This window comes from Equus asinus, chromosome 7 (assembly GCF_041296235.1).
Source record: "Equus asinus isolate D_3611 breed Donkey chromosome 7, EquAss-T2T_v2, whole genome shotgun sequence".
NCBI lineage: Eukaryota > Metazoa > Chordata > Mammalia > Perissodactyla > Equidae > Equus > Equus asinus.
Window position 1 is genome coordinate 98,429,400 of NC_091796.1, and position 24,063 is coordinate 98,453,462.

Below are 24,063 nucleotides of genomic sequence, written 5' to 3' on the forward strand. Positions count from 1 at the left end.
ATTGACAATTATCTCCTGATGCAACAGGAAAACCTAGTCCCTGTTTTTTTTGTTTTTTTTTTTTAAAGATTGGTACCTAAGCTAACAACTGTTGCCAATCTTCTCCTTTTTTTTTTCTGCTTTATCTCCCCAAACCCCCCGTACATAGTCGTATATCTTAGTTGCAGGTCCCTCTAGTTGTGGGATGTGGGACGCCGCCTCAACGTAGCCTGACGAGCGGTGCCATGTCCGCGCCCAGGATCCGAACCCTGGGCCGCCACAGCGGAGCGCGTGAACTTAACCACTCAGCCACGGAGCCAGCCCCTAGTCCCTGGTTTTGAATGTTCACCATCCAAGTGGGAAAACAGAGCATCAAATGAGTGACAGTTGTGCAGTAGGGGATATCCGTTCATTTATTTGGCAGATATGTTTATTAAACACTTAGTACAGGCCAGACTCTGTTGAGGCGTTGGATGTCACAGCGAGCACAATAAAACCCCTCCCCTCATAAAGCCTGCATTCTCGTGGAGGAAGACAGGCCATAGACAAGGAAACAGAAATCCACACTGTATCATCAGATGCTGGAACATGCTACTAGGATGAACTAGGCCAGCTAACCATCGTAGAAGAATAGGATGAGTAATGGGTCCGGGGAGTGTGAAGGAGTTTTCCGTTCTGGGTTGGGAGGCCTCTCTGAGTTAACGTATAATATTTGTTTTTCCATTTTGCAATGACAGGGCCAGGGACACCCGTTATAAGGGCACTGAACCTAATCTGTGGGGAGTGGGCGTCTTTAATTAACACTTTCTGGAGGAAGGAAGTGCTTCAAGTGGAAATCCTGGTGAGAAGGGTGAGACCCAAAGCAGATAACAGTTATAGGCCTTGTGCTGCCCCAGGATTGTTGCATCAGCCACCCGCTTTCAGTAAGAGTCCAGTCAACAAATTTGGAGGGGCAGTTATGATAAGATGGTAAGATGACTCTTTCCTCTAGACCAGGGATCTGCAAACGACAGCCTGCAGGCCAACTCTGGCCTACCACCTGATTTTGTAAATAAAGTTTTATCGAAACAGCCACATCCATTCATCTACACAGTGTCTGTGGCTGCATTTGTTACAACAGCTGAGTTGAATAGTTGGGATACAGATCATGTGGCCAGTGGAACTAAAAATATTTACTATCTGGCCCTAGAAAAAATGTGCCAACTCCTCTCTTAGGAAATGCTTCCTAGAGGACGAAACCTTATATTTTAGTCCAGCCACTCATTTGATGCTCACAACGGCCCTACGTAACAGACTGAATTTTATTATTATCCCAGTTTTCAGATAAGAAGACTGAGACTCAGAGAGGGTGGCCCAGGTCAGGCAGCTACTTAAGTGGAAGAGTTGGGGACCTCCTGACCCAGTGCTCCTCGTGGATTGTGTGACCCACGTGAGCACACTTCAGCTCATTTTTACCAGAGCTCTCCCTCTCCAGAATCTCCCAGCCGATGAAACATGCATAAGGCCCCCAGCCAGCTCTTTAAAATGTGATCGGATCCCCCAGTACCTACAGATGGAAAACAGATGGGATTTTGGCAAAAAAGAAAGCAGAAATCACCAGGAAATGCAGGCTGCAGCCCAGCGGGGCTTCAGAGGCTCAGCCTGATGGACGTGATCTTCTCTGATCTATGCAAGACAGATGTTCCAATCACAGGGGAATTATTTTGCATCTGTGCCCCAGCTTCCCAGTGGCGCTGCCTGAGGCCCCACTGTGTGCCGGGCTGAGCCCTGAGCCATGGTCTCAGGGCTCCACAGAAGGGAGAACGCAGCCCCAACTGTCCCAGGGTGTCCTCTGGGAGCTGGTGCCTTAAACAGTGCTCGGAGCTTGTGTTTGTCCACAAGTAGCTGTCCGGTCAGAGAGCCCGTGTGTGCATTTCTCGCCCACGTCAGGGAGGAGAGTCCCGGGTGCTTGTCCCAGCTCCACTACTGGCCAGCTGTGGGGCTTGGAGCAAATTTCTCCCGTCTCTGAGCCTCCGTTTCCTCACCGTGAGGTTGGACTTGATGAATCCAAGGCCACTGGTGTGCCAAATCAGCTCGTACTTCTCATGGGAGCTCATCGTGTGCGTCTCTTCCCCACTCCATGTTCACGTTGGTGGCTTAAAGTCGGCCCCTGTGGATATGTTTATGCCATGGAAATTGGCCAACACCACAAATCAGAGCTTTGTTTTCCTTCGGAGAGCGAGTTGTTAAGCATTCCCAGCACACCACTGTCTAAGGCCCATAGCGAGTCCTAGCATCCGTGACAAGGGCCCCCACCCTGGGCAGGACAGAGTGGCCCTAGTGGGAACGCATGTAGGCTCAGTTCAGTCCACTGTCAGTGTCCTACATCCCAAGCTCTGTGCTGGGGACTCGAAAGGCAGTGACAGGGGCACAGGCTCAGAGAGGTTAAGTGTCTTCCCCAAGCTCACACAGCCTCCATCTCTGCTCTCAGGGAGCTCAAGTCTGAGGAAAGGGAAAGGCTCTGAAATAGTCCAGGCCTATAGGAGCTGGAGCAGGAACCATCCAGCTGTGCTCGAGGCTATGAGAGAGGACAAGGAGAAGGCAGTAAAGGAAAAGTAGGGAGGGCGCCCCGGGCAGAAGGAACTGTGTGTGCAAAGGCACAGAGGAGTGAAAATGCCTGTCGAGTCAGTGCACGATTCGGCACGGTGGAATGACGTGTGTGAGTGCTGGAGGCAGACTGTTGGTTCAAGTTGGAAAGTAGAGTGTAAACACCAGTAGCTGGACCGTCCAGGCGGGCTTCACGGAGGAGACAGAACTTGAAGGAAGAGTGTTGAAGTAGCAGGAACACGGGATTGTGGGTGAGAAAAAGCTGGATTCAAGTCCTGGTTCACCGCCCCCTAGCCACGTGACCTTAGGCAGGCAGCGTGACCTCTCTGGGACTCACTTTCCTCACCTGTAAAGTGGGCGCAGTGAACCTGCTATAGCTCGCAGAGTTGCTTTAGGAATTCATTGATGCAGTGTTTATAAATACGCTTTACATTTTTAAAGAGTCGCATAAATGTTGGTGCTGCGTGGGAGATGGATCAGGCCTGTGGAAGGCCAGAGGAGGGCTTGCCGGAGAGGGGTGTGTGGCAGAAACCGAGGGCAGGAATGCAGGTGACCTACTCTGAGGCCATCGACTAGGCAGTGTGGCTGGAGGAGAGTGGGGTCAATCGTGGTGGACAGGTGTCTCTGGGCCCCACTGTGGAAGGCCTTGAAAGTCAGGGTAAGAGAGCTGGACTTAAGTTCTCTAGTCAGTGGGGAGCCACAGATGGTTCTTGAGAAGACACAGCATGGTCAGAGCTGTACACGCAGGAGATGAGTCAGTGGATGCGGGGGATCAGAGGACAGAAACCCTGCCGGGAGGGTGGGCTTAGGGGAGCAGGGCTGGGGCAGCAAAGAAGCTGTCATGGGGAGGACTCCCCTGGGGCTCTGCCTGACTGGCCACGGGGGACACAGAGCCCCGAGGAAGAGCGGGGCTCCCAGGCCTGGCATCTCGGGTCTGGGGGAAAGTGGGCTTCTGCAGAGAGGGGGCAGTCCCGGCAAGAGCTGGTTTCCAGGAAAAGAGGAAACACACTTGGGCTTGATGTCTGATGGGGAAGGACTCCTGGGGTCACCAGAGAAGTCCCTCTGAGTGGGTCCCAGGCCTTGCTGGGAGCTCAGCGTCGTCACTCATTCATTCGGTCACCCAGCACCACTTCCTGCGTGCCTTTGCTCTGCCCTGCCCCATGTCCCGGGGAGATGGAGAGGATGTGCTCACGGGAAGGTGGAGGGACAGATGTGGGGATGCAGGAGGCCCCTGCGGTGGGTGGTTGAACATGGGGTGGTGGGAACCAAGGACATGGGCCCCAGAGCCCCTCCTGAGGGGTCGGCCAAGATTCTCGAGAAGGCATGGGGAGAAGAAAAGCTGAAGGAGTGTCCCTCCCTGTGGGGCACAGAGCCATAGTCGGGGTGCTTCCTTCCCCGTCTCTAAGTCCTCGAAGCTGGGGCCCGAGCTGGACCGACCCTCTGGCTGAGACAGTGAGCCCTCAAGCAGGGTCTCTCACCTTGGCCCTACAGATACTGGGGCTGAATAGTTCTTTGTTACAGAGGGCCGCCCTGTGCATCAAAGGATGTTGAGCAGCATCCCTGGCCTGGATGCCAGTAGCAACACCACCCTTGTGTGACAACCAAAAAGGACTCCAGACATTGCCAAATGGCCCTGAAGGGCAAAACCACCCTGGCTGAGAACCGCCGCTCGAAAGCAGATTAACTTGCCTGATTGTATCCTTGGTGAGTTATTAATACAATACCAAGAAAAAAGGATGTTCTTGGAGGCAGAGTAAAAATTCCATCAGCTCTGAACCACTGCGTGAGTTACAGGTGAATTCCAGAAGGCCCGGGACTGTGTTTCACATCCCTGCTGCCAGACAGGCCTCGTTCCCTAACTCGTAAATCGGGAAGAGACTCTCCTCCGTGCCAGGATTCTAATAATGAAATTATCAGGATGAGAAGCGACTCCAAGCACAGAATCAGCTTTCCCTGGGGATTCTTCAGTTGCGTCTCAGGCTCATCAAAGCTTATGGGAAGGCTTTCTCCAAAACGGACTAATTCTTCGCAGGGAGGGCACAGGAACCGTGAAACAGAGAATCAGAGCCTCGGAACACAGAGCTGGACCAAGAAGGGAAGTTCTCTTGGGTGGGCGTTTCCGTGGGAGGGGGACAAGAGCACTCCATGTCAATCATCTCACAGAATTCTCACCAGAATCTCACAGGACATCTGTGTTATCTGCGTGAGTTCACACATGACTAGAAATGCAGGCTCAGAGAGGTAAAGCAATTCGCCCACGGTCACACAGCTGGTAAGTAACGTGCTGGGACTCGCTGTGGGTCTGACTCTGCTGTTCAGTGGGGTGTTACCAAGCCCTTCACCCTATTCATTTTACAGGTGGAAAAACTGAGGCCACGTGAGGAAGCAAAACATAGATGTCGGTAATAGCTCACATTTCTTTCCATAGCACTTTATGGGTTCCAAATCACTTTCATATTCTTCTCATTTTATTTTCTCGAAACCCTGAAAGGCCTGGTTTTGCAGACGTAGAAACTGAGTGCACCCATTTTGCAGACGTAGAAACTGAGTGCGGCCAGGAAGGCAGGCCACAGGGCACGCTGTTCTCTAGAAAACCAAACGAGGATGAGTGGAAACGTGGAGGCACGCGTGTCCACCCTGAGCCTGCTGGGGCAGTGCACGTGTGCGCCTCTCAGGGTGTGGCCCAGCCCCCTGTGAGGGCACCGGCCTGTGCATGCATGTGCAGTGGGAACAGAATGCCTCTGGTGGGGGGCTGCTAAAGTCAACATTGAGCTCCCACCTTTTTTCCAAGCTGTTCTGCACCCTTTCTTTTACTTGCATCTTCCTGGGCCCCACTGGAACCCAGAAAAATCAGACCTAAGGGAGAGGGCAGTAGTAAGGGGGTCTCAGTGAGGGCATGAATGAATGAATGAATGAATGAATGAGCATGTGTGCCTGGCTGTTCTGACCCCTAACTGAGAGTGCTTTCCCTGGGATTTGTAGCTCATATTCTGTAGGAGCTGGGATATAGCTTAGACTGTGGCTAACAATCCCCTCCCCCTCGAAAGATTTCAACACAACTGAATTTGTTTCACTCTCGTGATCCAGTGCAGGCTGGTGTCCGCGAGGTCCTCAGAGGCCCAGGCTTCTTCCCTCTTGTGGCTCCACATCCCCAGGGTTTTCTCCAGCCACACGCTCCTCCCCTTTAAGCTGAATGCATCACTTCTCCTCAAATCCCATTGGCCAAAATTAGATATATGGCGGCACCTAGCTGCAAGGGAAGCTGGGAAATGCAGTCCTTCTTTCGGGTGGCCACATCCCAGCTGAAAGTCAGTTCCGTTCCTATGAAAATAAAGAGAGAGTGGATCACGGGGGAGGAGGAGCACCAGCCGGTAGTCTTGGGCACTCATTCTGGGTGAGAAGGAGGCCAAACAGCCGAAGAACACGAGGCCCTCCTTGGAGGGTGGTCATGACCCTGGGATCACAGTCCCTGGCATGGCCATTGGCCTTGGGCTGGGGGGATCCTGAGGGCAGGAGCCAGCTCTGACTCATTTCTTTGTCTTCCTGTGTGCACGGCCCACACCAGTGCCCGCTCATCACAGCTGCCATTTACCAAGTACTTGCTATGTGCCAGCCGCTGTCCTGAGCACCGTCTGCAGGGCCAGACTTGGGTGAGGGCATGAGGTTCTTGTCTCAGATGCAAAATGTAAGGGGGTGCCAAAAACTCAGTAATCAAGATAAATTTTAGGGGCCGGCCTGGTGGCATAGTGGTTAAGTTCGTACACTCCACTTCGGCAGCCCGGGGTTTGCCGGTTCGGATCCCAGGTGCGGAGCTAGCATCACTCATCAAGCCACGCTGTGGTGGCGTCCCGCATAAAATGGAGGTAGACTGGCACAGACGTCAGCTCGGCGACAATCTTCCTCACACACACAAGAAAGAAACTCTGAACCTATGAATAGTCACTCCCAGTTCCCTCCTCCCCCAAGTGCCTGGCACCCACTAGTCTACTTTCTGTCTCTGCGGATTTGCTTATTCTGGACGTTTCACGTAAATGGAATCCTACGCTGGGTACAACATGGGGTCTTGGGACTGGCCTCTTTCACCGAGCTTAGTGGTTTCAAGGTTCATCGATCTCACAGCACTTATCAGCATTTGTTCCTCTTTATCACCAAATTGTGTTCTGCTGTGTGGAGAGACCACATTTCATCTCTCCGTTCACCTGCTGATGGACATCTGTGCCGTTTCCACCTTTTGGCTGTTATGGATAACGCTGCTGTGCACGTTTGTGCACAAGCCTGTATGTGAACGTATTTTCATTTCTCTTGGGTATGAGGGTGGAATTGCTGGGTCAAATGGTGAGATGAGTAATATTTTAATGCAGTATTTTGAAAAATAAAACAGTGCAAAGAAAACCTATGATGAGCAAAATATTAACATTTTAAGTAAGTCCAGGCTGCCGTCTGTTTTATGACCCTGCTTTATTGTACAATGGGAACAGTCATTTCCAGCTGTTGGCTGGTGGTTCCTGGACCCGCATGAGTCTGTGGGGGCTGACGGTGGCATGCAGACTGGCAACGCAGGGTTTACATGCAGTCATGGTTTTTATTGTGGAGTGCTGGTTAACTTTGCCACTTGGTTCAAAATATGAGAGGAGGGGCTGGCCTGGTGGCGCAGCAGTTAAGTTTGCACATTCTGCTTCGGTGGCCAGGGTTTCGCCAATTTGGATTCCAGGTGCAGACATGGCACTGCTTGGCAAGCCATGCTGTGCCAGGCGTCCCACATATAAAGTAGAGGAAGATGGGCATGGATGTTAGCTCAGGGCCAGTCTTCCTCAGCAAAAAGAGGAGGATTGGCGGCAGATGTTAGCTCAGGGCTAATCTTCCTCAAAAAAAAAAAATATGAGGGGATATTTCAATACGTATGTAGAGGAGCACACATTTTTCCTTTTGCCTCAGGCCCCAATATGGCTCAACGTGGTGCTGACCACCCCCATCATTTTGTTTAACCGCCTAACCTCCCTGGACCCTCATTCGCCAACCTCTCTGCCGAGGTTAGAGGAGGGAAGGAACGTCCCAGGGTCCACGGCCAGTGAAGGGGAGAGCCGAAGTTTGCACCCAGGCCTGAGGCCAGAAGCCCAGCTCTTCATGATGGTACCTCTCATAACTTCAGAATGTGTGGCCAAGGGAGTCACTTAAGCTCTCTGAACCTTAGTCTCTTCTTCAGTAAGGTGGGCAAAACAACACCTACTTTATATAATTGTTATAAGGAACAGATGTGAACGGACAAACTATGGAATTCGCTTTCCTCCCCTGGAAGTGCTTGCCCTGAGCTGCATCTTCAGGCAGTGAGATGAAAATCACCAAATGAAACTTACCCCCAAGGGTGCTGTAGGAACTTGCCAGTCAATCCCCCAAGAGAAGCCAGATGTGAAAATTTTATTTAGCCCTAGGGTTAGAAGAATAATTTGGTTCCCCCAAGAAACAGGTATGTTTTCTTCTCATGAGCAATGAGAAGACTGTTTTCCTCTTTGCTTTGGCCACCAGGAAACTCAAAGCCAAATTTGAGGCGCTAAAGGAGCGGCTGTGTGGGTTCTTGTTTATTTGTGTTTTTATTTTTCCTAGGGTGTAAATTCATCCCGTAATTTGTATCTGTCCTGATGTTTACATTTTTATTTAGATGTTACTGTTTTATTATGTGTATTTCCTGATGGCCAGCTAAATCCTTTATAAAACATGTCAAGAGAAATACACTTTTTGAAAGAACCGTAAATTGTCAGGCATATATTTGGGCTCATTGTTAATTGCACCCAAGACACAAAGGGCAGCTTCCTCCTGGGACCACACCCAGGCCTGGTGACCTCCAGCTCGGTCTGGAGACCTCTGTCTGAGCTCTGCCTCCCTGTGGTCAGGGGAGGCGAGAAGGTGGGTTGGGGACCCAGCATGGCCATTCACCACCGTGCAAAGCTGCCCAGTCGAGCTTTCACTTCCCCCTGTGTACTCGCAGAGACACGCCAAGATGCCACCCGAGGGACTCCAGGCGGCTTCTGCCCCTGGCGGAATTCTTGCCCTCCAGGTTCCACCTTTGATTTTTCTGTTGCCAAATGGTCTGTCTTCAGAGCCAGCCCAGAGCCAAAGCTGGGAGGCATCTCTGAAGCCACCTTCCACCCTCCTCTCCTCTGCAAGGCATCGGCGACTGTCAGAGGCTCTGAGCCCTTGACCCTCTCCCACAACAGTAGTATCATGAGCACTTGCAGAGGTATTTATGTTTTCAAAGAAAGCCTGGGGAAAAGGCACGGCTTAACCCCAAAGAAGGAAGGTTGCATGTCGGAACTTCAGACCCCGTAGCCTCTGACGGAGGGAGGGCTTCTGTTTTGCTGGTGGAGAGGGAGATGCGTGAGTAGAAGAGTCAGGGACCCTCCCCAGACGGACAGCTGCTTCTGGGCGGGTCCAAGAATAAGTGTGATGTGAACCTGACTGTCAGGCCAGCAGCCAGGGGCACTGAGGGGGAGAGCTGGGAAAGGGGAAGGTGCTGCGTCTCGCCCACCCCAGCGGAGGGCACCTTTCTCAGTTCCTTCCTCCTGAACCCCAATTGCGTCTCAGGCCTCCCTGAGAAGGCCCCGTCCCAGGAGTCATGAGAAAACAGGAAGGATCCTCTTTCAGGGGTGACCAGCCCCTGTCCAGCAAACCACTGGCCCCTTCCCCTGGGCAGGGGGCTGCTCCCAAGGAGAGCCCCGCACTCACCACCTTCTGCCTTGTTCCTCCTCCCAGGGAAGCCCTACGGGGCAGACGACTTCCTGCCCGTGCTCATGTATGTGCTGGCGCGCAGCAACCTCACGGAGATGCTCCTCGACGTGGAGTACATGATGGAGCTCATGGACCCGGCCCTGCAGCTGGGGGAGGGTGAGTCACCGCCCCAGGCCCATCTCCAGACCACCCGGACCCATCGCACACTCCCCACTCAGCCACGCCAGGGGCACTTTGGGCAGCTGAATAAGCCCCTCCTGGATGCCAGACTCCACTGAGCCCTGGGGACACAGGCTCTGTCCTGGGGGAGCTCACAGACTAGCGAGGGGGCTGGGCCACTAAAGAGACCATGTCAACGCTGCTTGACAAACGCTGGAATGGCGGGAAATACAGAGGGTATGGGAGCACCCTGTGCAGTCAGGGAAGGCTTCCTGGAGGAGGTGATGCCTGAGCTGAGCATTGAAGGACAAATAGGAGCCAGTCAGATAAACAAGGGGGAAAGGCATTCTTCGCAGAGGGAACAGCAGTTGCTGGTAACAGAAGATCAGGCTGAAGTGGCGGGTAGTGTCCATGAGAAGGAGTCTGAGCTCCTTCCCATGAGCTCAAGGACGGAAGGGAATGATGGTCAGTTCTTAGACAAGGGTGGCCCTAGGGACCCTCAGCCCTGGGCCAGGTCCTCTGTCCGTGGGAGGAGGTTGATGCTGTGGGCAAGGGGCCCTGCACTCCCCAGTGATGACGACAGGGGTGTGGTTTACTCCACGCCTCCCTCAGTTTCCCTTCCTCTTTCCTCCTTCCTACCACTTCCTCCCACCCACTTAGCCTCCGCCACCCCTCCACCAAGGATCCCTGAGGTGCAGCCAGCCCAGAGATCAGCTCTGAGGGAGCCCCAGACTGTCCTCTGAGACATCAGCCTCGAAGGATGGAGCACTCTCAGGCCCCGAGTGTCCCCTCTGGGCATTGTGGTTCTTGAGATAGCCAACCCTCTTTGCATCTGTTTGCATGTTTAGCAGCTAGCAGTCCCTGGGGTGACAGTTTGATGTGGCTGCTTCTGGGAGTTCTTGAAAGCTCAGGGGAGTGTGTAAAACCATGATGTTTTCTGTCACATATAACTGTCACTTGTGCCCTGGGACCTCTGGAGCTGTTTTTTCTCCTCTTTATTTAAAATTTTCCAGCAGTTGGAACAACCTGTCTTCCAGAGGGTATAGGAGTTCAGTAGAAGCCAGGCTTTCTTCAGCAATGCTTATCTGCTGCCAAGTGCATCTGTCCATCCGTCCATCCATCCATCCATCCAACCATCCAACCATCCATCCATCCAACCATCCATCCATCCATCCATCCATCCACCCATCCACCCAACCATCCATCCATCCATCCATCCATCCATCCATCCATCCATCCAACCATCCATCCATCCATCCATCCATCCAACCATCCATCCATCCATCCATCCATCCATCCATCCATCCAACCATCCATCCATCCATCCATCCATCCATCCATCCATCCATCCAACCATCCATCCATCCATCCATCCATCCATCCATCCATCCATCCAACCATCCATCCATCCAACCATCCATCCATCCATCTATCCATCCACCCAGATGTCTATCCATCCATCTACCCACCTACCTACTCACCCACCCATCCACCCATTTACCCATCCACCCATTCATTCATCCACCTACCTATTCATTCTTCTACCCTCCTACATACCCATCCATCTGTCTACCCACCCACCCCTCCATCCATCCACTCACCCATCATCTGTCCATTCTGCAGCTACTGAGCCAGCCCCTCCTGTGTACCAGGCTTGTGCCAGGCACTTGGGCTGCAGTGGAGAGCAAGACAGGCAAGGCTGGAAATCCCATGAGAAGGAATGATTGCCTCATTCTGTACCCCACACTTTGGGGCCTCCACTTCGGGCCTTCAGGGGCCTTCCTTCTTGATTTCCACCCCTTGGAAGCACCACACAGCTGAGAGTGTGGACACAGGCCTCCAAGCAACACTGACCTGTCCCCTACAGGCCCCACCAGACTGAAAGGTAAAAATAGAAGGGAGTGGGAGGCCAGGCGGCTCCAGTCAGGGGGCTGTATGCAGAACTGGCCTCCTGCCCTAAACCCTGAGCACCCCATCTCCTAGGACTAGCCCCTGAGAAGTACTGCAGCCTAGCCAGTGCTCTCAGCAAGAATATTAGCTGTTGTCCTGTGGCTGCCATACATGTAACCTCTAGAGGTTAAAACTTTTACATGTCAAAAATTACCATAAATAGAATAAGATACTAACAGTAAGCCAGGGGAAAGCCTCCCCACAAATCAGCGCACCAAGGATTGATAGCCTTAATATGTAAAAGACTCTTATAAATCAACAAGAAACACACTAAGACTCAACAGGTACCTGGGCAGAGGCCATGCACTCATTCATTCCACAGACATCCACTGCGCTTCTGCTTTGTGCCAGGTGACAGCAGGTCCCTTTGCTCGTGGAGTCTCATTCCAGGGGAAGGAGGAGGACATCAGACCTTAAACGGGTTAAACAAACAAGCAAACAAGATAATTTCCCATCTGATCATATCTGGTGGATGTTGAGAAGAAATGAAGTAGGCTAGCAGGATGGAGCAATGGGGCAGGACAGAGCTCAGATGACCAAGGGAGGTCCTGAGCACAGAGTGCCTTCTCTGCTTTTTTCTGTTTTCCCAATTTTCCACGGCAGGCATGTGCTGCTGATCTGCTTAGGGAGCAACCATTTCCAAATCGTGCTGAAGGACTGGCCCCGCCCCCCCAGGTGGTTGTGGGGTCTTAGAGACCACATCCGTCCGTCTGTCTGTGAAAGCCCTTTGAGGGGTGGAAGCAGGGAGGGAGCCAGTGGGGCTCCACAGATGCTCGGAGCGCGGACCGCTCTCCGCAGTGGTCGGCCACACCCTGACCACCGGGACGCCTCCTCCATCCTCAGCCTGGATCCTGTGGCCAGTCCGAGCTCCAGGCCAGGAACAGCAGCCCAGCAGGGACAGAGAAGGGACACCCTTGGCCCAACTACCGCCTCCCTATGGACCTGCACCCTCCACCCCAATCCTGCCACGGCCTCCTGGGATCCTTCTTTCTGTTCCCAAAGCCTCCACAGGGTTTGGGTGGGAAAGGTGAGGTCCTTCAGGCAGGAGAGCTGGTCTATTCTGGGCTCCGCTGAGGATTTTTGAGACAAGCCGATGTACAAATAAACACACGAAGGTCTTGAAAGTCAGTTTCTGACCCAAAGCTGCCCGAATCCACTGCAACCTGCCCTTTTTCAGACTTAAGTAGCCAAAGCCCCCCACCCCACCTCCGGCCCCATATGGAGATTTCTAAGGACTCCATGGGGTTTGCTGGAAGTGAAGACACAGGCAGGGTGCAGCCTCGCCATGCTGGCGCACACCGGCCTGCCAGCAGCCCTGTCCCCCACAGCAGCGGCAGACCCTGCCCGTGGCAGCTCCGAGGGCCAGAGGACAAACTGCACGCCATGCTGCACACACCGGGAGGCAGGGTGGGTGGCAGGGGTGCCTCCCTGCCCCTCTCTCTGTTCCCACTCCAGCAGGTGGGGGGAGGGCACAGCACTCAGGATGGCCCAGCCTCATGGGGGTCAACCCCCGGTAGTGAGAGGACTTGGGGGGTCTCTACCCTCAAGTCTGCCAGCCCGCAGACCTCCATCTAGGAGTGTCTGGGACCAAGGGCAGAGGGACAGGGCACTGCCCCTGAGTTTCCCCGACCTTGCCCTCCTATCCTAGCTGGGTGGTAGCCCAGGGGTGCTCCGTCGCCCCTGAGGCACAGGTAGAAAGAGGGGCCTGCCAAAGCAGGAGGGGAGGCTAGGCCCTGCTGGCTGTCCCTGTCTTGGTGCTCCATGCAGCCCAGAGACGTCTGGGATGGGGTGGACCCTCTGGGGGCCCCACTCGAGAATGTCAGTTGCTCCATCCTAAGAGGAGAACTGACACAGGGTGGAGTGGACAGAGTGGGTTGGAGGCTGCATTTTGCTGCTGGTTCTGCCTCTGGTTGGCTGGAGACCTTGGGCGAGTCACTTACCCTCTCTGGCTTGGGAAAGTGGAGTTGTTGGACTAGATTTGGGGCTTTCAAACTGTCCGAGCACTCTAGTGATCTGCAGAGGTGGCGGGGGGCAGGAGGAAATGGAGCTGGGCCCTGCCTGCTCGTGTCTCACAGGTCGTACACACAAACATTTTTGCATTCCACAAAAGCCTTCAAGCCGGATTCCGGGTCCCGGGCACTTTGGGACCTTCGTGTTCTTTCAGCTGGTTCCATGTGCTGTCATTTGGCACAGGACCAGTGACCGGGTCCCACTTTCTCTGCAGCAGGCTTATGGGGTGTGAGAGATGACGGATGTCCTGTAAGAGGCACAGGGGCCTGAATCCTGGGCTGACGGGACCTCAGCCCCCTTCTAGCCTCTCTCCGCGGCTCCCACCCCTCTGGGCAATGAAAGGGCAGACGGGAGACCAGCTGCTGGGCACCTGCCTGGAGCCAGGTCAAAATCCAAAGCTTTCCCAGAAGCACCCTCATGGGCTCCTTTGCCCACGTCCCCTCTCCACGCGGGCTGACAGCTGGCTGTTCCAGGCTAACATCTTAATAGGGGCCGTGAGCTTTTCCCATCAATGGACAACACCCTCTCCCCAGAGACCTGCACCCAAATGCACAGTGGGAGGAGTCGCCTGCCCCCTAGTGGTCCTGGCAGGCACTGCATGGCCCCAAGTGGAAGGGAAGTGGGTTCATTGTGCCGCTCCGGCTGAGCAAGAGCCAGGCTTGAGCAGGCAGGAGCGGGCTGGCAGGGCCCGGAGTTCCTCCTCGTCGCCCGAGAGGGTGAGAAGTCTCCACAGCACCTCCCTGAGGTCAGCTCTCCACCACGTGTGTCTCACCGGTTCCTAAGCACATTACTCTTCACAACGTTATGGGATTTGCGGTTGAGGAAACCGAGGCACAGAGACGACAGTAACTCCCCCGAGATCACAGGGCCGGCTGCTGGCGGGCAGAGACCTCGACCCCGCTCTCTGACTCCAGTTCTGAAGGGTCTCAGTCCGCATCCCTCCATGACCAGCCGGGGAGACCTGGTCACGGGTTGGATGGGAGCATCGAGGATGCCGGCTAGAGGACAGGGATGCTTGGCAGCAAGGGCCGGAGGCGCAGAGGAGGCTCCCTGGCACACACGGGCTTGAGCTCGGCTGGAAAAGGAGACACACGAGTGGTTTACTGGGTCTTCTCTGATGAGGGACACCAAGCCGAGCTCCATGGTGGCCTTGATAGACCTGTTTCAAAAAAATGTCTCTTTCCTACACTGCTCTGAAAGTGGAGGATGCTGAGGCCATAAAGCCCTTTATCTTACCCCCGCCACCCGGCCAGGGCATGAATTTCCCACAGTGGTTGTGGAATTTGTAAGAATATGGAGGCAGCTTCATCCAATGTAACCATTAGGGATGCTTTGGGCTTCAAAGAACTCACAATATAACTAGTAACAGCTTAAATCAGAGCGAGGGGCTGGTTAGTCTCTTGCATCAAGAACTCCTGGGCCAAGCAGTGGATAATGATGGCAGTTTTTAGCCCTGCCATCAGGAAGCCCTGGACCCAGCTCTTTCCATTGCTCTTTAGGATGTGGGCCTTTGTCCTTGTGCCTGTCACCTCTGATCACAAAACAGCTTCTGTGCCTCCAGGCTCACTTCTGCATTCCAGGCAGGAGGAAGGGGGATGGGCAAACCCCTGAGGGGATGGATCAGCTGAGTCTGTCCCTTTCTAAAGGTCTTCCTGGAAACCCCACCCATGGACTTCCACTCACATCTAAGTAGCCAAAACAGGGTCTCCTGCCCTCTACACCCAAGTTGCAAGGGAGTCTGGGAAGTGAGCATTTTCAGTTGAGTGTTACTTCCCCTCAAAAGTTATTTAGGAAGAAAGAGAAGATGGGGTTTGGCTGGGTCACTAGGAGAATCGGCCTCATGTCAAAAATCATTGTCCTGGTACCAGAAGGGCTGGAGAGAGAGGCCTGGTGAGGGGGAGGGAAGCCCCCTCGCTATGCATGCTTGCATGGATGTATGTATACACATTCCCTGAGAAGTCTCCCGCCCACCGTGTCTCCCAGCCCCCCCCACCCCCCACCCTAAAGACATCCACGAGGATCAGTTTCTTGTGTATCCTTTAAATTTTAAAACATCATTTTAAAAGTAAGCGAGAGTTCCGTACCAAAGGGGAGCCAATGACAAGCTTTGAGCCGGGCCTGACAACCCGGAGCTGGACTCGGAAGCTTGTGTGCGCTTGCGCGGGGTGAGCACGTGGCCGAAGCTCCGCAGGTGACCAGCGGCAGGTGTGCCCGGAGCAGCGCGGTGGGTGGAGCTTGGGGAGGTGGGCGGGGCGAGCGGGGGCCTGCTCCCTCCCTTTGCAGATTGGCCGAGGCGGTCCTAGCTCAGCCTCCACACCCTTGTCCTCGCAGGTTCCTACTATCTGACCACCACCTACGGGGCCCTGGAACACATCAAGAACTACGACAAGATCACGGTGACCCGGCAGCTGAGCGTGGAGGTGCAGGACTCCATCCACCGCTGGGAGCGCCGGCGCACGCTCAACAAGGCCCGGGCCTCCCGCTCCTCGGTGCAGGTGACGCCCGGGGCGGAGGGAGGGTGGGACGGGGCCGGCAGGACCACGCCCCAGACACCATCCCTTCTACCTGGGGAGGCGGAGACGGCAGCTCCTGCCTGTTCCTGCCTGCCTGTGTGTGCCCAGCCCTGTGCCCACTTTGAGCCAGGGAGCCTAGAAAAGTGTCACCAGGCACTGGCGTTCTGGTTGGCCAGACAAGACGGGAATACGAGGAGTGAGATCTTTGTCCATCTTTCCTCACCACCTGCTTTGTCCTAGCGCCCCGCTGGGGCTGGAGATGTGGACCTGGGTCGTGCCAGTCCATACTTTTGGGGAGCCCACGAGCTGATCCACAGCCTTGCCCCTTGGTCTCGGGACAAATGCAGCAGTCCAAGGCCCCCCTGCCCCTAGCCTGTCCCCTCCAATCCCCCCCCACCTCTCTCTATACAAACAGTATTCAAGCCATGGATGGCTAGGCTCCTGCCTCCTCCCGCACTCCCATCATGCCCACACCGCCAGGCCGCGTTAAATCAAGCTACCCCCAATTCCCCAGACCTGCTGAGTTCTCCCTCATGCTCAGCCTCCACCCACGCCGGTCCATCTCCCCTTCTTCACCTACTGTCACTGCTCATCCTCAGTTTCTTCCCTGACCCCCCACCTGTCCCCATCCTCTATGGCCTGGCTTAGATGCCCTCCTCTGTGCTTCCTGCTGCCACTGCCCCCATTACAGCATATATCACACCATGCTGGAAACATCTATGTGTGGAAGCTGTTGCCCTGAGAGGGCAGGGCCCATGGCCCACATGTCTCAGGGGCCCCAAGCCCAGTGCCTGGGACAGGGTGGGACTAGGGTGTATACAGAATGAAGGGAGTTTAGGACAGTGAGCCAGGCAGCAATCCAGAGCTGTAAATAGTTATGCAGACTCATTCCCCTGGCACCCAGAGCACACCGGACCTGAACCCCACTCCTGGCTTTTAAGACGGCGCCTCTGTAACAGGCAGAGCCCAGGCCTGGGATGCAAGAGGCTCAAGGTCTGGACCCAGCTTTGTACTAGCTTTCTGTGTGGCTCTGAGCAGTGCTTGCCCCTCTTTGGAACTCAGTGTTCCTATCGAGACAGGTGGACTGTGGACTAGATGCGCTCTGCCTCCCCAGTACATGTTCTAGGCTGCCAAGCTGATGTCCCTCCTCCTCTAATCAATGGTGTCTTGATAATGTTTAGTAACTGGCTCTCTGGGGAGAAAAAAAAACAAAAGCTCTGATTTTAGCTTCTGTCAATTTCTGTGGTGTAAATACTCCCACCGTAGCCAATTTCAGGCTACTGACTTGGCATCACTGAACTTGGAATTGGAAGAGATGTACTCAGTTAGCTCCCTCAGGCTGGTATGAGCCTGCGTAAGTCGACACAAACCAGCTCCAGCATCCCACCGCTCGCCCCCTCCCGGGACACCTGTCCCTCCACCAGCTCTGGGACTAGGGGCACTCTTGGTCCAAGCCTGACCCAGGCATTCCCCACTCTCTGCTTCCACCGTGGGACCCCATTGGTGAGCCAGGCAGAGCATCAGCGCTGCCCACTGGGGAGGTGAAGCTTAGGAGAGAGGCCTGGGAGAGGGGACAAGGAACCCCTCAGCACGCTTTCTGGGGTCTGGGGAGGGCACCCCCCCACCCCCTCCCTGTGCCTCCTCTGCACCACATGCCCTAAAGCCCTTCCCTGGGAATGAAAGCCCAGAGCCTGACAGTTGTCAGTAGGTGAAAAGGGCCCTTGGAGGCCTACTAGGGGACAAGGAGAGCACTGGCAGCCAGTGGGACCCACGGGAGTAGGCTGGGCTTCCCCCTCCTGGAAGAGAGGGGTGACTCTATAAAGCTCTTGACGCAGAGCCTGGTGCCTCATATGCACCCACTACTCTATCGTCCTCATTATCACCACCCTGAAGTGGTCATCATCACCACCACCACCACCACCACCATCACCACCACCACCACCACCACCATCACCACCACCACCACCACCACCATCACCACCACCACCACCACCACCATCATCACCACCACCACTGTCACCACCACCATCACCACCACCACCACCACCACCATCATCACCACCACCACCGTCACCACCACCACCACCACCGTCATCACCTCCACCACCACTGTCACCACCGTCATCACCACCACCACCACCATCATCACCATCACCACCACCACCACCACCATCACCTCCACCACCACCATCACCACCACCACCACCACCACCACCACCACCACCATCACCACCACCACCACCATCACCATCACCACTATTACCACCACCACCACCACCAGCACCATCAGCACCACCACCACCATCACCATCATCATCACCATCATCATCATCATCATCATCGGGAGGCAGCTGTGCTGTTACTGTCCTCCCACAAGGGGGCAGCCGGGCACACAGCACTTTCTGCCTGCCCTCAGGGTGCTTGGTGAAGGAAGACTCCTCCTGCTCTGAGCCAGTTTTAATGCTTCCTCATAGCCATGGTGTAATCACCAGTGTTATCCCGGTTTACAGTTGACGAAATGGAGGCTCAAAGAAGTCAAGGGCACACAGTGAGGGGGAGCAGAATCAAAGCCAGGGACTGGACAGCCCGTCCTTCCAGCAAATGGTCCTCCCACCCAGGCTGATGGAGGAAGTGTGTGTGCCAGTCGCATGGGTGCAAATGCTTCCTTGCCTACCTGGCTCATGCGGTGGCCCTCTCCACCTGTCCTACACCCGCCGTCTTTCAGGCCTCACCCCCCTCTCCCTTGCACGAAGCCTTTCCTGTTCCCTCCTGGCTCCCTCTCTCCTCCTTGTAACCCCCCAGGCTCTTCCAGCCCTAAGGGCTGAAGTGTTCCGCCTGCCTTAGCGGCCCCAGCTGAACCGTGGGATGCTGGCGCTGGGTCTGCACCTCCGGTTTTATTTATGCCGCCCCCCGCGCCCCGCAGTGCGCCTGGGCTGCAGGGGGGCTCAGGGAAGCAGAGAAGAGGCAGTGAGTGACAGGTGAATAAGTGACGGCCAGCCCGCGGACTGGCCACCAGGGGGCGCGCTCACTCCGCGCTGCCCACACAGAGCCGCTGAATCACCCCGAGAGAGAGAGGACCTGGCCTGAGGTCGCACAGCGGGGTCAGCCGTAGGTGCAGCCTCCCCACCGCTCCTGCGGTCCCTGCCTCCACCGAGAGGAGCCTGGGACTCCTCCAAGGCCACCCTGCTCCTCATCCCTGTGCAAGCTCCCAGGGTTAGGGTGGGGGTGAGACGGGACGCCCGCTCGGCCCCGCAGGTGACCGCAGGCCCCCCTCTCCCCCCGCAGGACTTCATCTGCGTGTCGTACCTGGAGCCGGAGCAGCAGTCGCGGACGCTGGCGTCGCGGGCGGACACGCTGGCCGAGGCGCTGTGCGCGCAGTGCGCCGAGAAGTTCGAGGTGGCGCAGCCGCAGGACCACCGGCTCTTCGTGCTGGTGGACGGGCGCTGCTTCCAGCTGGCGGACGAGGCGCTGCCGCACCGCATCAAGGGCTACCTGCTGCGGAGCGAGCCCAAGCGCGACTTCCACTTCGTGTACCGGCCCCTGGACGGCGGCGGCGGGGGCCCGCCCTGCCTCGTGGTGCGGGAGCCCAACTTCCTGTGAGGCGGCCGCTGTCGCCCCCCGGGGGGTGGCACCGGGACTGGCGGGGCAGCCTGGGCTCGCCCTCGCTCCTCCGGCGCACACACACTCGGCTGCACCCACTCGCATGCAGGAGCCCCCCAACCAATCACACCCATGCGCGCTCCCGGCCTGGATGCCGCCCCACACATGCTTACCACGCGCTGAGCGTGCGAGGCCAACATGGCGGGGCAGTTGTGAGAATACCATGAAGCAGCGGCCCAGTGTGCTTCCTGGAGGAGGGCCATAACCCTGAGAGGACAAGTTCTTCAATAGACGGAAAGGGAAACTGAGGCTCGGCAAGAGAGGGGACTCTCCAGCCCCTGCAGCACACGGCCCAAGCCTGGTTCACACACAGCCCCTCAAGCCAGGCCCTCTGCCCACCCCCAATGCCAGCCCAGTCCTCAGTCTTTCCCCGGAAGGGCTGAGTTTCCCGGGACTGTCCTCAGGAGGAGTGGCCTGGCCCCAGCTGCCCCCACCCTATGCCCCCAGGATGGAGCTGGGGTGTTTTGGACCCACCCAGCATCTCAGGAGCATCTCTCAGGATGTGCATTGAGGAGACAGGCCCCCCATCCCTGCACCGGGGCCTGCCCTCAGCTGCCAGCACCCACAGCCCACAGTCCCCCTGCAGCTCCCGAGCCTCGCCAGAAGCAGCCGGACGGACACTGGGATGGCCAAGTGAGGCCAGCTCCACGGCCGCATGGACAAGCCCGGCCTCGGCCACTGGGGAACACTGTCGGGGCTTTCCCTGGTGGGCACGCCCAGGGCTGTGGTGGTTGTGGCAAGACGCTCTGTGTGGGGAGAGTTTAATAAAAGCCCTTTTGAAAATGGCATCAGCTTTTCTGAAGGGGCTGGAACTCTGCTCAGCCAGCCAGGCCCCCATTCCCAGCTAACTGCCTTCCCAGGTGGGGCCCTCCTTTCCACCAAGGGCCCTGTCTTTTGACAGTACCTGCAGCGTACTGTCAGCCCTCGGGGTCCTGGCCTTGTCTGCCCCTCAGCCTGGTCATCTCCTGCCTCCCCACCATCCTTGGTTCCCATCATTCCCACCTCTGGATCATTTCCAGAAGGATCTCTCACCTTCCTGCCTCTGTGACCTATCCCAGGAATACCATTCCCTATAGTCTTTGCCTGCGCAAACTCTTATTCATCCTTCAAAGCCCATCTCCTCCAGGAAGCCTTTTCTGATGAGAGAGATCCCATCGAATTGCAGTTGTCTGTTGATACTTCTTTCTCCACCAGGTTTGGACCATTCATGTCTGCGTTCTCAGCATTGATTAAAAATATGTGTTTGTTGAGTGCCTACTAAATGTCAGCACTCTTCTGAGCCCTGGGAAACAGTGGAGAACAAAATAAAGTTGGTATGGAGCCCCAGTCTGAATGGCAGTGAGCAGTGTGCCCAGGGAAAGTTGGCTGGACCTGCTTGAATTAAACTCCTGGGCATCAGTCAGCTCATTTGGCCAGTCAACAAACATCTGTCAGACTCTGGCTCTGGGCCAGCCCTGTGTGAGATGCAGGGGCTGTTCCAGATGCAGCCAGCTCTGGAGGAGTTTCCAGGCTGTGGGTCGGTGTAACAGACGAGAAAACAGGTGAACACTCCCATGCTGAGGGCAGCCAGCCGTGGTCGCAGGTTGTCCTTGCCTCTGTTCCACCCCGACCCAGTGCAGATACTGTCCTGTTCCTGAGCTTCCAGTGCTCCCCACAGCCCTGAGCTGAGCTGGCTATGCAGCCTCCTGCCCCCACAGCTGTAAGGCAGGGAGCCCACCACCTCCCACCAGGCCTGAGACTGGAGGGGAAGGTCAGAGGGGCGTCTGTTTACTCAAGCATCCCCTTGCCCAGGTGGGGCCCAAGCTGGGGGAGGCGTTGGGCTTCAGAGGGTGGGCTGGCAGGTCCTATGTCCCACTTCCCAGGATGGGGGCAGAGCCAGCCGGTGAGCTGGACTGAAGGGCCACTGTAAGGACACCATGTATGCATGTACATGTGTGCTTGAGCGTGTGCCCCATGATGAGGACCACCAATGCGGAGGTCCACCCGCAGTCAGGAGAGGCCAGAGAGCAGGAGGGGTGGGGCCACCTGGAGCCCCTGTCAATGGATGCCTCTGCCCCTGGGGAAAGTGATGGGACAACAGCAGGTATGGGGCCTGATCCAGGGCCACGAGACAGGGCACCTCGCATGCTCGGCCCTTGACGCTGCTTAGCGACTCCCACATTATCTTACGAGGAGAAAAACAGTCGAGACATTGTGACTTAGGAAACTGTCGTTTATTTGAGAAATGAATCATAGCTGCTTTTAACCTTTAGAACCACGAACATTCAAGTTTCTACATTTGTTACATCAGCAAGTATACTTTCATTCTACAGGGAGGAAAAACAGAGACAGCATGGTCACAAGGGCAGTTAACAGTTGTAGAAAATAGAGGAACAGAGGTCTTATCACCTGGCTCTTGAGGCCTTTTAAGATATTCCCTTTAAAAACTCTCCCTTTCAGTTTTGCATTTCCTGGAACGTCAGCCAGCCCCAGGGTTTCCCGCTGTTGAGCATGAGAGAAACACAGGCAGGATGCTTCTTGAACTCGTGACTTAAAACCCCGGAGCTCCCCAGGATCTGCAGGACAAGAAGAGTTCTTCGTCCTGAAGTCGTTCGATCAGCTGTATGAGGACAGCCTTACTGAGAAAGGGTAATCTGTGCTGCTAAAAAACGGGCCCAGTGGAAACAAAAGCGTCGTCCTTGAATTGTCAGACATAACCCTATCTGCCCGTATCTCGGCTTCCAGCCCACAACTCCCAACTCTCAAGGCGCCGATCTTGCTAAACAGGACAGGTTTCACTATCTAAAGGCAGGTGGTCATAAACATGGGGGTTTAACTAGTGTTACTTTTTTTTCTTTGCCTTCTCTCTAGCTGTCCATCTAAACAGGCATCCAGCTATAATGGCTTCTTTTTAAAAACAGCTTTATAGAAATAATTAACCACATAATTCCATCTACGTGTAGAATTCCATGGCTTTTAGTAGATGCAGAATTGTGCAGCCATCACCACAATCAGTTTTAGAACATTTTCATCACCCCAAAAAGAATCCTTATGACCCATCAGCAGTCGCTGTTTCCCCAGCACCTAGCACCACTCATCTGCTTTCTGTCTCTATAGATTTGCTTACTCCAGACATTGGGTATAAATGGAATCGTATAACATGTGGTCTTTTGTGACCGGCTTCTTTCACGTGGCTTAATGTTGCAGCATGTATCAGCGCCTCGCTCCTTTTCATTGCTGCGTAATATTCCACTGCATGGATATAGTTAGTGTTATTCACCCATCTCTAACAAACTCATCATAAGTACCTCCCTGTGCAGGGCACCAGGCCAAGGGAAACAAAGATAAGTCAGGCAGCCTCTGCCCTCGAGGAGTTGAGATGCACCCCTGACCCTCTGCACATGGTATAAGAGATGCAGAGAAAACGCAGACGGACAGAGGAGAGGGGACTTTTGATGTCTGGGGTGGGGAGGAAGTTGAGGAAGGTTTCAGGAAGAGGGGGCACTTTCAGATACAAGTTGAGAACCCGTCAGATGAGGGGAAAGGCACTCCAGGGCAAGAGAACAGCAGGGAGCAAAGGCACAGGAGGCTGAGAAGTCCAAAGAGGGCCGAGGAGCAGGAACCACGGAACGGTAGGAGGGGGCGAGGGGGTGAGGCCGGGAGCACACACTACAAAGTCAGGGGCCCGAAATTAATACTCGGGTTCAGTTACAAATCTTTATTCTTTAGACTTCTCCATTATTGTGAAATAAAATACAAAAGCAATCAATAATTATAAGATTTTCTAAAAAGAGTTTTCCATTTGGGGCCCACATCCCTCTCCAATAAAATCATTCTGAAGACTTCAGAGGCCCCAGCTTCAAATTCCTCGGGACAGACTCTTTTCAGCTACAGGCGCCCAGTGAAGTTCCTGTTCCTTAAAACCGACGCGCGAAAAAACCTCTTAAAACGCAAACACGGCTTTCTCAACACAGAGCTTCACCCAGCCGCTCTGCGGTTTTTTCAGAGCATCGCACAGGACCTGCTGGAGACAAGGAAGTAGGTAAAGGTGAGCAGGCGCCTCGTGAAAGGCCTGGAGTGGGGCCCGGGAGCCGCTGGACCGCATCCCTGGGAAGGCTGGGACGGCTGGGCTTCCTCCCCTCCGGCTCCACCTCTTCAGTCTCGGCTCACACACATTCTGAGGGACGGTGTTCACACTCGGGAAAGCATCAGGAAGGCAGTGTTTCAGTAGTTATCAAGGCACACCTTGTCCATGGATGATTTTATTCTGCCAGAAACAGGAAGAAGAAGTTAGCGAACCACTTCAACTCTGAAGAAATTAAGACAAACATAACCCAACATGGAACAGGCGGCCACTTGTGACAGACCCACCCCACGAGGATCCTGGGGGAGACAGCTGTTTTGAGGGCCCCCACAGCCCGAGGCCGTAGCCGGCAGAAGCTAAACCACCCACGTGCAGAAAAGGACAGCAGAGTCCTGGCTGCTTCCAGAATGACACGGACCC

General features: G+C 55.1%; 2 protein-coding genes across 2 annotated transcripts in view; one reads left to right on the top strand and one right to left on the bottom strand.

Moving 5' to 3' along the window:
- Positions 1–20,366, top strand: part of RIN3 (Ras and Rab interactor 3) — a 123,266-nt gene extending 102,900 nt beyond the window's left edge. Inside the window, exons 8-10 of the mRNA XM_044774237.2 lie at positions 9,313–9,444; positions 15,739–15,902; positions 19,206–20,366. Of these exons, the coding sequence (XP_044630172.2) occupies positions 9,313–9,444; positions 15,739–15,902; positions 19,206–19,520 (611 nt within the window). The 3' untranslated portion in view covers positions 19,521–20,366. The remainder of the gene's footprint in view (positions 1–9,312; positions 9,445–15,738; positions 15,903–19,205) is intronic.
- A 1,405-nt stretch (positions 20,367–21,771) lies between these two features.
- Positions 21,772–24,063, bottom strand: part of LGMN (legumain) — a 29,044-nt gene continuing 26,752 nt past the window's right edge. Inside the window, exon 14 of the mRNA XM_070514214.1 lies at positions 21,772–23,826. Within this exon, the coding sequence (XP_070370315.1) occupies positions 23,784–23,826 (43 nt within the window). The 3' untranslated portion in view covers positions 21,772–23,783. The remainder of the gene's footprint in view (positions 23,827–24,063) is intronic.